The following is a 12675-nucleotide window of genomic DNA, read 5'->3' as shown; positions in this document are numbered from 1 at the left end:
GGAGAATCCTGTGGTTCGTTTTCAGGGCGTGTTGCTGTCTAAATCTCCCACCCACCCTAAAAGAAATGTCAGTACTTTGGTGCATTCAATTTGAAACAAAACAACAAAATTGCATCAGGAGATGTGTTAACTCTTTGGACTGCCTTGACAGGGAAAAGTGTGTTAGGCTTTCTTTTGGTTTTGGCTGGGATGGAGCTCATTTTTCTGCATAACAGCCAGCACAGTGTTGTATTTTAGATTTCTGACCAAAACTGTGTTGGTAACACACCAGTGTTTTAGGTGAGGTGTGCTTACATAGTGTCAAGACCTTCATGGTCTCTTCCTTCTGTCTTGTCCCCCAGCAGATGGCCTGGGAGGGGACACAAACAAGGAAGCTTACCAAAACTGACCAAGGAGATGTTCCATGCCATATCACAGCACGTTCAGCAATAAAACTGGAGGGGAAACTGCCTTTTCCCAAGGTAGACATTGCTCAGGGATTAGCTGAGCATTATGCCAGTGGTGACTGATTCTTTTTCCATTATTTGTACCATAAGCTTTCATTAAAAATAGATATTTTTTTTCCTTTTAAATATTAAATATAACTCTTCATAGTAGTCACTGGTTGGGGGATTTTCTTGTTCTATATGAAATCTGTTTCATCATTCTGAATATTCCTTATGGAAAATATTCAGATTTTGAATCAAACTTGTTTGAATATTTCTGCTTGTGGTCATGAAGAAATGTATGTACAGCATTTTGCTTGTGGCAGAAATGGATGGAAGGATTTAACCAAAAAACCCTCACATTTTTTTCTTTATAGAATGACATCAATGTCAGTAAAAATTGGGATTTATCCCATTTTCAGTTATTTTACCTGTAAGCTGATCAAAATCAGCAAAGTTTGCAAGTTTTTTCAGTGTTCACGACTCTCACAGCTCTCACTTTTGACCCCAGGGGAGCAGCATTTAAGATGAATATTTAAATTTGTCAGCTCATTCGCAAACAGAAGCTTGCCATGGTGCATAGCTGGTCTTTGTTTTAATTACACGTTCTGCTTCTTGTCAGGTTGGCTGTAATATGAGATCCTGCTGAATTCCAGAACTTTTCTAGAGTAAGCCTCTATAACACAGAGCTGTCATAATGGGTAAATGTCACTGCACAGTAAGATTTTTGGACGTTACTGACTTTATACTCCCAAGAAAATTACCCTTTCTAGAGAACAAATCAGACTTTCTCGCATCAGGGTTTTCAAAGTTTTTACATACAAAGTTTTTTCACATTTGGATCTTCAGAGATGAAGTTTTTCCATTTTCTTCCTTTTGGAGATCAGAGGTCCCTTATTGGGCTAGAAGCCCAATTCCCTCATTTAATATTAATCGTCATGATGGAATATAATTTAATACTGATTTTAATTTGTTGGGAAATAACTATAAGAAGATTTTTTCTTAAGAATAATAAATTTGCTGAAAAGGCAGTAAAAGTAACAGCATAATCCACATACTTTGCCCCCACCCCAAGATTAACAACATTTCAATCGGAGTAATGATCAGAGACAAATTCCTATAATAGAATGATGCATAGATAATGCTAAAGTAATTTTTCGGATTCTACTGCTTGAAATTTGACTCTGTAATTAGTCAAGCTGTTCAAAAGTATGAATAATTTACATGATATAGTTGCTGTGGAGTACTGAACAAAAGAAAATCTCAAGAGAGCAGGAGGTATTTTAGTTATCAAGATACCTCCTCAATGAAAAAAATCTTTTTTGTTTTACTCTAATGGCCCCCTATATCACTGCTTAACATAAAAAGGCACTAGCATCCTTTTTCTTATGACTGTAGCAGGAAAGTTTGTCCTACTTAACTGCCCACAAAAGAAATTTTTCTAATGCCTTGCAGAACCATAACAAGGGTTGGTTTTTTTGTAATACAGCTGCTTCTAGATCTAAAATTTTGCAAGCCACACTGAGAAATGAGAATACACTGTGTTTGCTAAGCAATAAAAATACTGAACTGTTGAACCCTTAAGGTTATTCAGGTAATTTATTTTGTCATATTTGGGGGGGGGTGTTGTTAGTTTTTTTTTTTTTACGACCTCATCTTCACGACTTACTTAATTAAATTTTATTTCCTATGGTCTGCAGAAGTGATTCTGTTCTTGTGCTGCTTTCAGCTTTTTGTCAGCTAATTGTCTGCTGTGCTTCAGGCTGTGTTGATGTTCTTTCATTTCTGTATTTCTGGTTTGCATATATTTAAATATGGGAGTTGAAACAGCAGAAATTATCCAGATGTATTTGATATGTTGGAGATGATACTGTTTGAGCTAAAAGTAGGGGTGGTTCTTTTTTTAGAGAAGTTTATGGAAATAATTTAGTCAAGATACGTGGAAAGATACTCTTTGACTCAAGAAAACCCCAAAGCCACAAATGGTATTGTAGACTTGGAAAATATACTAGTTAAGTATCACTGTATATTTATGTTGCTCTAAAAATTTTATTAGAAACTTCTGCTGATTCTTGCATTTTTGTAATTTTCCTAATTGTCCATTGATTTTTGTTAACATCTTCAGAAGTTTTCTTGAAACATAAAGAACATTCAAATCAGATCAGTGCAAAATGTAATTAGTCTTGTATTTTTTCTGTTATAGCAACATTGTGGTTTAGGAATGGTATTCCTTTCTCTAGTGCTCCAACCAAAACTGTGACAGCATTCACTTCTCCTCCCCCTCCAGCAGAAAGCACAAAATGCAAAGATTAGGGGTTGAGATAAGAAAAATTTGCTGAAAACAACAATAAGAAAATGAACAGTAACAGCAAGAATACTAATTACAAATAATCAAAGCTAACTGCTTTTATTTCCTTCTCAGAAGTAGGTAGTTGCTAAATGTTTTATTAATGCATGTACAACTGAAATTGAATACTGGTGTTAGCAAATCAGTCACTGTGGAGTCTGATCACTAATCTAAAGATAAATCTCTGCATTGAGCTGAAATATATTTGATATGGCTAATAGAGAATGTGATGAACCTTTTATGAAGGTGTGATAAAACAAATGATGCAATCTAAATAATGGTATCTCTAGAGACCAATTAGTTTCTTTGCATACTTGATTATGACAGTGTTCCTGTATCTTTCAGGTATTGGTTATGGTGGCTAAAATGTGTATTTGTCATTGTGCATGATAAAAGTGCTAAAGCAAACTTCTTGGAGTGTAAGAGCCTCTTGATGCAGCTTTGTAGAATATCCTGATTTGGAAGGGATCTACAAGGGTCATCAAAGTTCAGCTCCTGGCCCTGCACAGGACCTTGCAGGAGTCACACTGTGTGCCTGAGAGCATTGTCCAAATGCTGCTTCAGCTCTGTCAGGCTGGTGCTGTGACCACTGCCTAGGGGAGCCTGCCCAACCACCCTCTGGGTAAAAAACCTTTTTCTAATATCCAAAATAAACTGAAGAGGTCAGTGCCTGCCCCTCCTCCTCCCCTCAGGAGAAGTTTTAGTCTGCTGTGAGTTCTGCCCTCAGTCTCCTTCAGGCTGAACAAGCCAGGTGACCTCAACCACTCCTCGTATGGCTTCTCCTCTAGATCCTTCATCACCTTTGTAGTCTTTCTTTGGACACTCTCCAATAGCTTTACATCCTTTGAGTGTTATCCACAGGACTCAAGGTAAGCAGAGTGGGACAGTCCCCTCCTTTGCCCAGTGGTGATGCTGTGCCTGATGCCCACCAGGACAGGGTTGGCCCTCCTGGCTGCCAGGGCACTGCTGACTCAAATTCAACTTGACATTGACCATGGCACTGCTCTCCAGCATCTTGTTCCTCAGTCTGTACATAAATCCGGGGTTGCTTCATCCCAAGTGCGGAATCCAGCACTTTCCTTTGTTGAATTTCATGGCTGGTGATTACATGGCCTTCTAGTTTGTCAAGGTCTTTCTGCAGGGCCAGTCTGCCATGATGGGAGTCAGCAACTCCTCCCAATTTAGTATTGTCTGAAAACTTGGTATACATCTGATTCTGCGTCCAAGTCCTTTTTGAAGATGTTGAAAATTGGGCCCTGCAGAGCCCCACTAGTGGCAGATCACCAGCCTGATGTCACCCCATTCATTGTAACCCTTTGCACCTAAGCCATGAGCCAGTTGCTCCCCCATCATATGATGTGTTTATCCAGCTGTGTGCTGGACATTTTTCTAGAAGGATACTGTGAAAGACAGTATGAGAAGCTTTACTGAAATCCTAGAGGAATCCATCAACATTGAAAACATCTCTCAGGATATTTTGAATCAGAGTATTTACCTCCTGAAGAACAGCTTAAAAGTTTTGCAGGTTGTAGATTATTTATTCATATGAATGATTTTCCAATATGTCCTATGCAAGTGTTGCTATTCCTGCAGTGATACTAATACAGGGATGAGGCATAGTCAGTCATAGCAGCAACCACCTACACAAGTTCTAGAAATACACTGATAAAATTCCATAGACTACTGACATGTGGGTTTCTGAGTTGCTCATAGATGAGAGCAGATTTTTTTTTTATTGTTTAACTGACATTCCATTGGTAAGGATACTCCGGTAGCAGTTCTTAGGAACAGTCTCAGAATAGCAGTTTCTCTGCAAGTCACTGCCCATGAGAAAATACAGCAGATCTTACCTGGAGAGAACACAATATTGTGTTAGCTAGAGGGGGAAACAGTTTCTGTCACTGTGCCAAACTTTCAAATTCATTCTTCTTTGCTGAAAATAATGTAGAGTAATAGATACCAATCTTTGGCCACAAATCTGCAAATAGTTTTAGGAGTATAGAAAATAAGGAATATTTTTAGGAGTATAGAAAATGAAAAATATTTTTGTTCTGTAGTTTCTTATTGACATGACAAAAGGTCAGCAATATGTTAAAGTCTGCTCCCCAGCACATTTTAAGACTTCGAAAGATGCTTTTATAAGTTTATCCATGTAACCTGCTTTCCTTGAACTCAGCAGAAGCTTTGTGATCTTGTAAAAAACAGATTTAATTCAGTGTTGGAAGCTTTTAAAACTCTTGTTCTAGAGAACTAACACTATACAAGAGGCCAAAGCCATTAGATCACACCACCAAAAAAGGAAAACTATTTCCAGTGCGGTGTTGCTCAGTACGTATGTTTATTTGAAAAGCTTCCTGAGCAGAAGCCAAAATAATAATTATCTCCTTAAAAAAAATTATGAACAAAATAGCAATTGACTGAAAAGTTTTAAAGTAAGAAAGTGTGCAGGATATAAAGTTGTTTGGTTTAACAATCAAACTCCTCAGTTTCTGAAGGGAGATCACTTGCCAAGATTAATTTCTATCTCTGCAAAGTTCCAGCTCACAGTATTGTTAGATATTAATCTCTTCAACAAGAATGCCAGCAATTATATTCCCACTCTAAATGCAACAATAGAAAAAAAACCCCAAACCTGTAGCAGTTCCACATATATTTTTTTTTTTTAACTCCTGATGTGCAAAAAATAACAATACTGATATTTAGGAGGCCAGGATGTTCTTTTATGGCTATTTCTCATATTGACTCATCAGCAGTGAGTCACTTTGTGTGGGTTCTTAAGTCTGTCTGTCAGCTCCATAGTTTAATACTAGTTGAGTTTTAGCTTAAAACTATAAGGCAGTTTTCTTTATCTCTGGAATTCCTGCATATGCAGCTTGTACTGTGCTTCACAGGCTACTCAGGGCGGCCTTTAGCTTCACAATTCATTGTTTGTTTGGCCTTTCTAAGGAAAGGATTATTATTTGAAAACTGAATCTGAAAGGATTGTTTGTTCTTCTTTTTTCTAATGAAACTGTTCCAGCTGTGTTAGTTTTTTTTTTGCAGTGGCTGGTGTGGGGCAGTGTGATAGATTTGTCCTGAACATGGGGTTGATAATATGGAGATATTTTTGTTGTTGCTGAGCTGGGCTTGCACACAACCAAGGCCTTTTCTGCTTTTTGTACTGGCCATGCTGGCATGGAAGTTGGGCCTGCATGGGAGGAGGTAGGAGGAGACACAGCTTGGACAACTGACCAAAGGGATATTCCCGATGATGTGACATCACACTCAGTGCATAAAGTGAGAGGAAGAAGGAGGAAGGGGAGAAAGTTTGGGGTAATCACGTTTGTTTTCATGAGGAGCTGTTATTGTGTGATGGGTGCCTGCTCTCCTGGAGATGGCTGAACGCCTGCCTGCCCATGGGAAGGAGTGAATTAATTCCTTGTTTTAGTTTACTTTAGTGCTTATTTTTTGCTTTCTCTATTAAACTGTCTGTATCTCACCCCATCAGTTTTCTAATTTTTATCTTTCTAGTTCTCTCTCTTGTTCTGCTGATGGGAGAGTGAGCAAGGGGCTGTATGGTGCTTGGTTGCTGGCTGGGGCTAAACTACAACAAACTAGTAGCAAAGTTGTTCTTTAAATCAATGTTTGGGTTTGATTTTTTAACCTGAGAATATTTTTGAAGTAGGTACACTTCCTCAGATAAATGATAAAAGCAGTGTGTTTGTCTGTTTTCACTTGTCTTTGTATGCTAGTAAGAACAACAGAGTTTAACAGCAGACTTGCTGTAGTGCTCACTTTGACTGTGTTGAATTTGTTTCATACCTTTACCAGAATAATTCATTTAAGAGCATTATATATTTGGTTTTAATGCTGTGGAAAAAATGAGGACAGCCAGGACAACCAGGGGATCAAGCCCAGCCAACATGGATTTATGAGAGGAAGGTGCTGCTTGACTCTGCTGATGTCCTTCTGTGACAAAGTGACCTGTTCAGTAGATGAGGGGAAAGCTGTGGATGTTGTTTATCTAGACTCAGTAAAGTGCTTGACACCATCTACCACAGCATTCTTCTAGATCAGCTGGCTGCTTGCAGCTTGGATGGGTGGACTCCTCAGTGGATAAAAGTGTGGGTGGATGTCCAGGCCCAGAGAGTTGTGGTGAATGGAACTAAATCCAGTTGGTGACCCGTCGCTAGCAGTGTTCTCCGGGGCTCAGTTTTGGTGCCAGTCCTGCTCAACCTCTTCCTTGATGATCTGGATGTGGGGATTGAGGGCACCCTCAGCAGATTTACAGGTGACACCAAGATGGGTGGGAGTGTTGATCTCTGGAGGGAAGGAAGGCTCTGCAGAGGGACCTGGACAGACTCAGTCAGTGGGCTGAGGACAGCAGCAGGAGGTTCACTGAGGCCAAGTGCCAGGTCCTGCACTTGGGTGGCAGCAATCCCAGGCAGTGCCACAGGCTGGGCAAGAGTGGCTGTCCAGCAGAAAGGGACCTGGGGGTGCTGGTCAGAGAGTGTGAGCCAGCGCTGGGCCCAGGTGGCCAAGAAGGCCAGTGGCATCTTGGCTGTATCAGCAGTGGTGTGGCCAGCAGGACCAGGGAAGTGACCATTGCTCTGCTCTCAGCACTGGGGAGGCCACACCTCGAGTGCCAAATTCAGTTTTGGGCCCCTCGCTGTGAAAAGGGCATTCAAGTAGTGGAGTGTGTCCAGTGAAGGGCAGCAAGGCTCTGAGAGGTCTAGGGAACTTGTCTTTTGAGGAACAGCTGAGGGAGCCGGGCTTGTTTAGTCTCAGGAGGCTCAGGGGTGATTTCATGGCTCTCTACAAACACCTTAAGAGAGATTATGGTGAAGTGAGGCCAGTCCAGATGGCAAACAAGCTCTAGAACATTATAAATTAGATTAATTGTATTTATTTCAAAGCAGATATATACCTGAGTACTCTAATGTCTTTTTTGGTGTTGCAGGGAACAGCATACTCCATTCAGCAGCAGACAGTGTGACAAGTGCAGTACAGAAGGCAAGTCAGGCCTTGAATGAGCGTGGGGAAAGGCTAGGTCGTGCAGAAGAAAAGACAGAGGAGCTGAAAAACAGTGCTCAGCAGTTTGCAGAAACTGCACATAAGGTAAGATTTCGTTAGGATAAAGTCAGATATTTGGCTGTCAGAGTTTGTTGAATGAAAGCATGTATTTTCTATACTTCGTTGTATAAAGGCTTGAACTTAGCTCAGGGTATGTATCAAATCTTCTCTGTGACACATTCTTCACCTTTGCCTCTAAAAAAATCCCTTCCATTTGTTGGTGACTGCACAGGATCTCAAAGTTATAAATTCTGTAAAATAAAAACTTCTCAGAGCTTCCTGCCAAAGACACATTTTAAAAAAAAATCTGTTTCAGGAAAGAAGAGTGTTGGTTTAAGTTCTTTTGTGCTTAAATTCTAATATATCACTAAAAATATTAATTTCTTTTAAAAGCATATTTGTAACCATATCCTTGAGTATCAAAGGTTTATGTCAGTTTAGTTTGAGCCATTTATTGATCATCATTTCACCGTGAGCAAATAAGTGAATTTTAACTGCTGCTACCAGTTCTGTTTTCTAGGTGGTTTCCCAAACAGTTCACTCATCTCAGCTTTGTTAGCATGCTATTACCTACAGATAGCATTTTTTTTTTATTATACAGAACCTAACCCTAAGCTCTTTGCTTGGTTTGCAAAGTCCATTTGTCTGTGCATTTTATACGGGTTTTAACTTGCTTCATCTCTTTCTTCTCCCTCTCATTCCCAGTTAAGTGCATTTTTGAATTATTTGAAATGGAAATAATTGGTAATCACAGAGGTGGAAAGGCAATCAGTCCTTTATTTTTCATCATTTTGTAGTGGCAGAGCTCCTGAATAGGTGTTTTAAATTACTTGTCTGGAATTTCTGATTGTAGTTAATAATCAAAATCATTGGGTCAAAATTAATATTCTTCTGAGCATGTCTTTGTTTCTGGTGTCTTGCTCTAGCCTTCCTCACAGACAGCAAAATAAGGGAACATTGGGAAACAGAGCTGGGAAAGCAGATAAATCCTTCCTCCTCAGCATGGCAGAGAGGCTTTGCCTGTGTGTCCCAGGAAGGGGAATGACTGTATATGTCTATGCAAAGAAGTTAATGGATTTCAGGCATCTTTTGAAGACTTTGTCTTGCAAACCCTTCTTATCCAGACTAGCCACATTAGGTTGATACAGCTGTCATTCTCAGCAATATCTCTTTAATTAATTTTTTTTCTTTCTTTTTTCAGCTTGCCATGAAGCACAAATGCTGAGATACTGCCCAAAGTTGAAATCTTCTCAAGAGAAGCTGAAAAGGCTACAATCAGCAACTTTTACAGGAGATTCAGTCTCCTGTGTGCTTTTTCCTTCCCGTTCAGTGGAGATGCATTCTTTCAGTTTCTGTGCAGGAAAAAGTGTTGCGTTTCTACTTTTCTGACTTCTGTTCCTCTTTTTTAATATTGCTACACAGTCCTGCGGTACTTTCTACCTGTATTTCAGTTCTTACAGGAGTGAAAGCAGACATTGAAAAAGGACCAAATGACAAGCTGATCAGGATTAAAATAGTAATATTCTTGTCCAAAAAGAAAGATGGAACTGATTGTGGACATGTGTGTGGAAATAAAATCCAAAGAAGGGGTATAATTTTCTTTATTTAATGTAGCATCAGGAGAATGTGAATGAATGTTAGAATTAAACATCTGGGGTTGTAGCTATAGTGGAGGACAAACTACTTTGTCCTGGGAAACAGAAAAAAATTGTTTCTTCTAATGTAGGAAGCGTTGCATGTGCACCAGCATTCAGAAGTGCATATCTGAATTTCATTCATAGCAGCATTTTACATGTTCCAGTTTTCACTTTCAGACTGATTATTTGAATAGTATGCTGAAACCTAGAGAATGTATTCTTGAGGTTTCAAAATAGAGGGAAAAAGTAATTTTTACGTCTATACACACATAGCTGTGCCTCAAACACAATCTACAATTCAGCAATCTTGATATAAAATAGCATTTCTTTCTACCTGTGATTATGTGGCTAAAGGCCCCTGAAAATGAGAATGCAAAGGCCCGGGAAGATGAGAGTGCACTATTTTCAAGACATCTGTTTTTCATAAATTCTACAGTTTTTGGAACACTTCAGAAATGTGTCTGATTTTAATGACTTCTCTGTTAGCAAGTTGTCTGATTTTTTTAATATAGAGGCTTTCAGAAAAGCATGTCTTGGTACACTAGAATCAATTTCTGGTTTGAGTCTCAGTTTTCAATATGTTATCACTGGAAGGATGATTCTACTTCATCTGTATTCATTATATGCAATATATGCACCATATTTTTCTTACAAAAATAAGTAGGTTACCTTTTTCCTTCACAGCTGTTTCCTTAACATTTTTAAGATGGTCTAATCTGCTACAAGAATGAAAAGGAAAAAAAAAGCAAAAAAGATGGTTTTTTTTCTTTTTTAAACCAGTAAGCTAGAAAATAAATCCTTGCAGAAGGTACAGGCTTCATCTTTTGAAAATGCTTGCTCTTCATTTTTGCCCTCATCTTCCCAGAGAAAAGCTGGCATTATGTGAATGTACTGTATTCATTGTAGAATATGACTTTTGAATTATTAATGACACAACAGTCTAAAATCCTCAGAGCAGTGCTTGTAAGAGAGATAAAAGCTACTGTAGTAATTGAGAATATTTTACTTACTGCAAGCTGAAATAACTGAAAATTTAATGGAAAATGCCCATTTCATAAAAAGATGCTTGCCTTTAGGAAAATATTCTCATTTGAACTAAGGACACTGTCTAGTTAGCTGATTGCATTCAAACTTAACATCTGTTTTGGTTTGACTTTTTTCCCCCTGTAATTTAAACAGTTTTGTATGAAGCTTTTTTTTTTAATTTCACACTGGGAGTTGAGAGAATGGATCATTTGTGTAGTACCATAGGATCATTTAGCTCTATTTAGCACCAGCTCCTACATTTACCAAATCTAGCACCTACTGAAAAGGAATTTGGCCACTTCTGGTATAAATCAGAACAGGTTCATTATTAACACAAGTTCTGAACACTCTGTTGAGCTGTGTGTAAGTAATGTTTGCCCTGGGAATGTCTGAATGCTATTGTAATCACTGGGTATTTCTGCAGTTAACCAGGGAAAAAGTCTGTTTTTTAAACCAAAATTAAACTTCTGCTAGATACAAAATGTTAGGCTATTTTTTTTTTTAAGATGGATTATAGGTCAGTCAGGGAGAACATTTTTGACCACATAGCTATCTTCTTGTCATATTTTCCATTCTTTTAAAACTATATTCTTTTGCTAACCTCACAAGTCTTTCTCTTGAGAGAAGGAAGTAGATTCTGAGCTGCTGTCATCAAGCCAGTCCTCTACACTTGCAAATAATTAGAAGAAATACCTAAAACCCAGGTCAGATAAACCTCAAAATAATTGTCTAAGTTTAGATTAAAGGCATATATTTTCAAGTGTTTACATCAATATCAGCTGGACAGGACAAGATCATAATTGCACTTCTAAGTTCCAGACCTCTTGTGAGCTGAAGTGTACTAAAACATTGCTTTAGTCCCACCTGAGTTTTTCAGCATTTTGGGTTGTTCCTTATCTTCCAGTTAAGTGTATGGTTTTTACCATAACTCAGGACTTTAATCCAACCATCAAAAGCCATTTACTGTGGGACCTTTAGGTAACCTAAGTCTTCTGAATGAAGGAAAAGTGGTTTGTCTGTTTACTTTTTTCTTTCTGTTCATTAAACTACAAGATTTGGTTGTTTTTAGGAAGAAAAATCAAGGTGTATAAATGTTTATCCAAAGGTAAATCTTAGAGCATTGCTGTTTCCTTCTGGAACTTAGCTTGTAGTGTATAGAACCTAGAATTATTAGATAGTCATGTACATAACATATACTATGATTCAGGTTAATGTTTCATATGAAAGAATGTATTTGTAAATTGTAACAATATCATTAGTTTCTTTATCTTTTTAAAGTTCTGAACAGAATAAAAATAATGTATTGTTAGACTTGACTGCTGTACTGCAAACTCTGTCTTAAAAGGTTACTTTTGTGTCTAGCAAAAGTTGTGTATTATGTGAAATATTAGCAAAAATGTGTGCTCTTAAAACTGATCTTAAAGATAGGTAGGTTTTGCCATGATTTGCCAGAATTGTAATACTTGCTGATATCTATTGTAACCAATTCCTTGGAAGTTCTCAAAGATGTAGAAATTATTTTGTGCCATTCTGGGGAGAGAAAAAAAAACAAAATGTGGGACGTGCTCTCTTGACTCACTACTGGAAACCGATTTTTGTCATTAAATACTTTACTGTGATGAAAACTGTTTGGATTATTTGAGTTCTCTATTCAAAATGTGAATTGTTCTTGAGTTAGGTTTTTATATTTCACTCTAGTAAAATTATATTAAATCTTAGCAAAACTGAATAAAAATTATTTTCTTCTATAGTAATAAAAATTTTCTCTAGAGTACTGTAATTAAAAGAGAAGTAGTGGAAACTAGGTTGTAGTATTTCCTGTCTAAGCAAATTCCAAAAAATAATTGTTGTCGCTTGAAATTAGCACCCTACCTAAAGGCCCTGTAGGTTAAAAAGAATCCTGGTAATTTACTTTGCATTCCTATGAAATGCTTATTCTCTAGTTGTTAATATCTTCTTTTGGCTATCTAATTTTATTGATAATTTTTTTATCAAAGCACAAGCAATTTTTAATTACTCTGTAAGAATAAAACTGTGAAGGTAGAATTCTTCTACGCACAGAGAAGCCATCCCTTGGATTCAAATTGCAGTGGAACCATATCCAATATAAACTGCCTTTTCTGCCGTCTTTCCTTTCAGGCCTAAATGTGATCCCTGTGATCATAATCTCAAAAATTTCTTGTTGGCA

General features: G+C 37.9%; 1 protein-coding gene across 1 annotated transcript in view; it reads left to right on the top strand.

Annotated features, from left to right (window-relative positions):
• STXBP6 (syntaxin binding protein 6) overlaps positions 1–12112 on the top strand; it is a 57684-nt gene extending 45572 nt beyond the window's left edge. The window contains exons 5-6 of the mRNA XM_018907473.3: positions 7712–7869; positions 9026–12112. Coding sequence (XP_018763018.1) covers positions 7712–7869; positions 9026–9049 — 182 coding nt within the window. The 3' untranslated portion in view covers positions 9050–12112. The remainder of the gene's footprint in view (positions 1–7711; positions 7870–9025) is intronic.
• Positions 12113–12675: the final 563 nt, after the last annotated feature.

The sequence above is a fragment of the Serinus canaria genome, chromosome 5 (assembly GCF_022539315.1).
Source record: "Serinus canaria isolate serCan28SL12 chromosome 5, serCan2020, whole genome shotgun sequence".
NCBI classification, from domain to species: Eukaryota; Metazoa; Chordata; class Aves; order Passeriformes; family Fringillidae; genus Serinus; species Serinus canaria.
The sequence above is the reverse complement of the archived record's forward strand: the minus strand, read 5'-3'. Positions and strand labels throughout refer to the sequence as shown.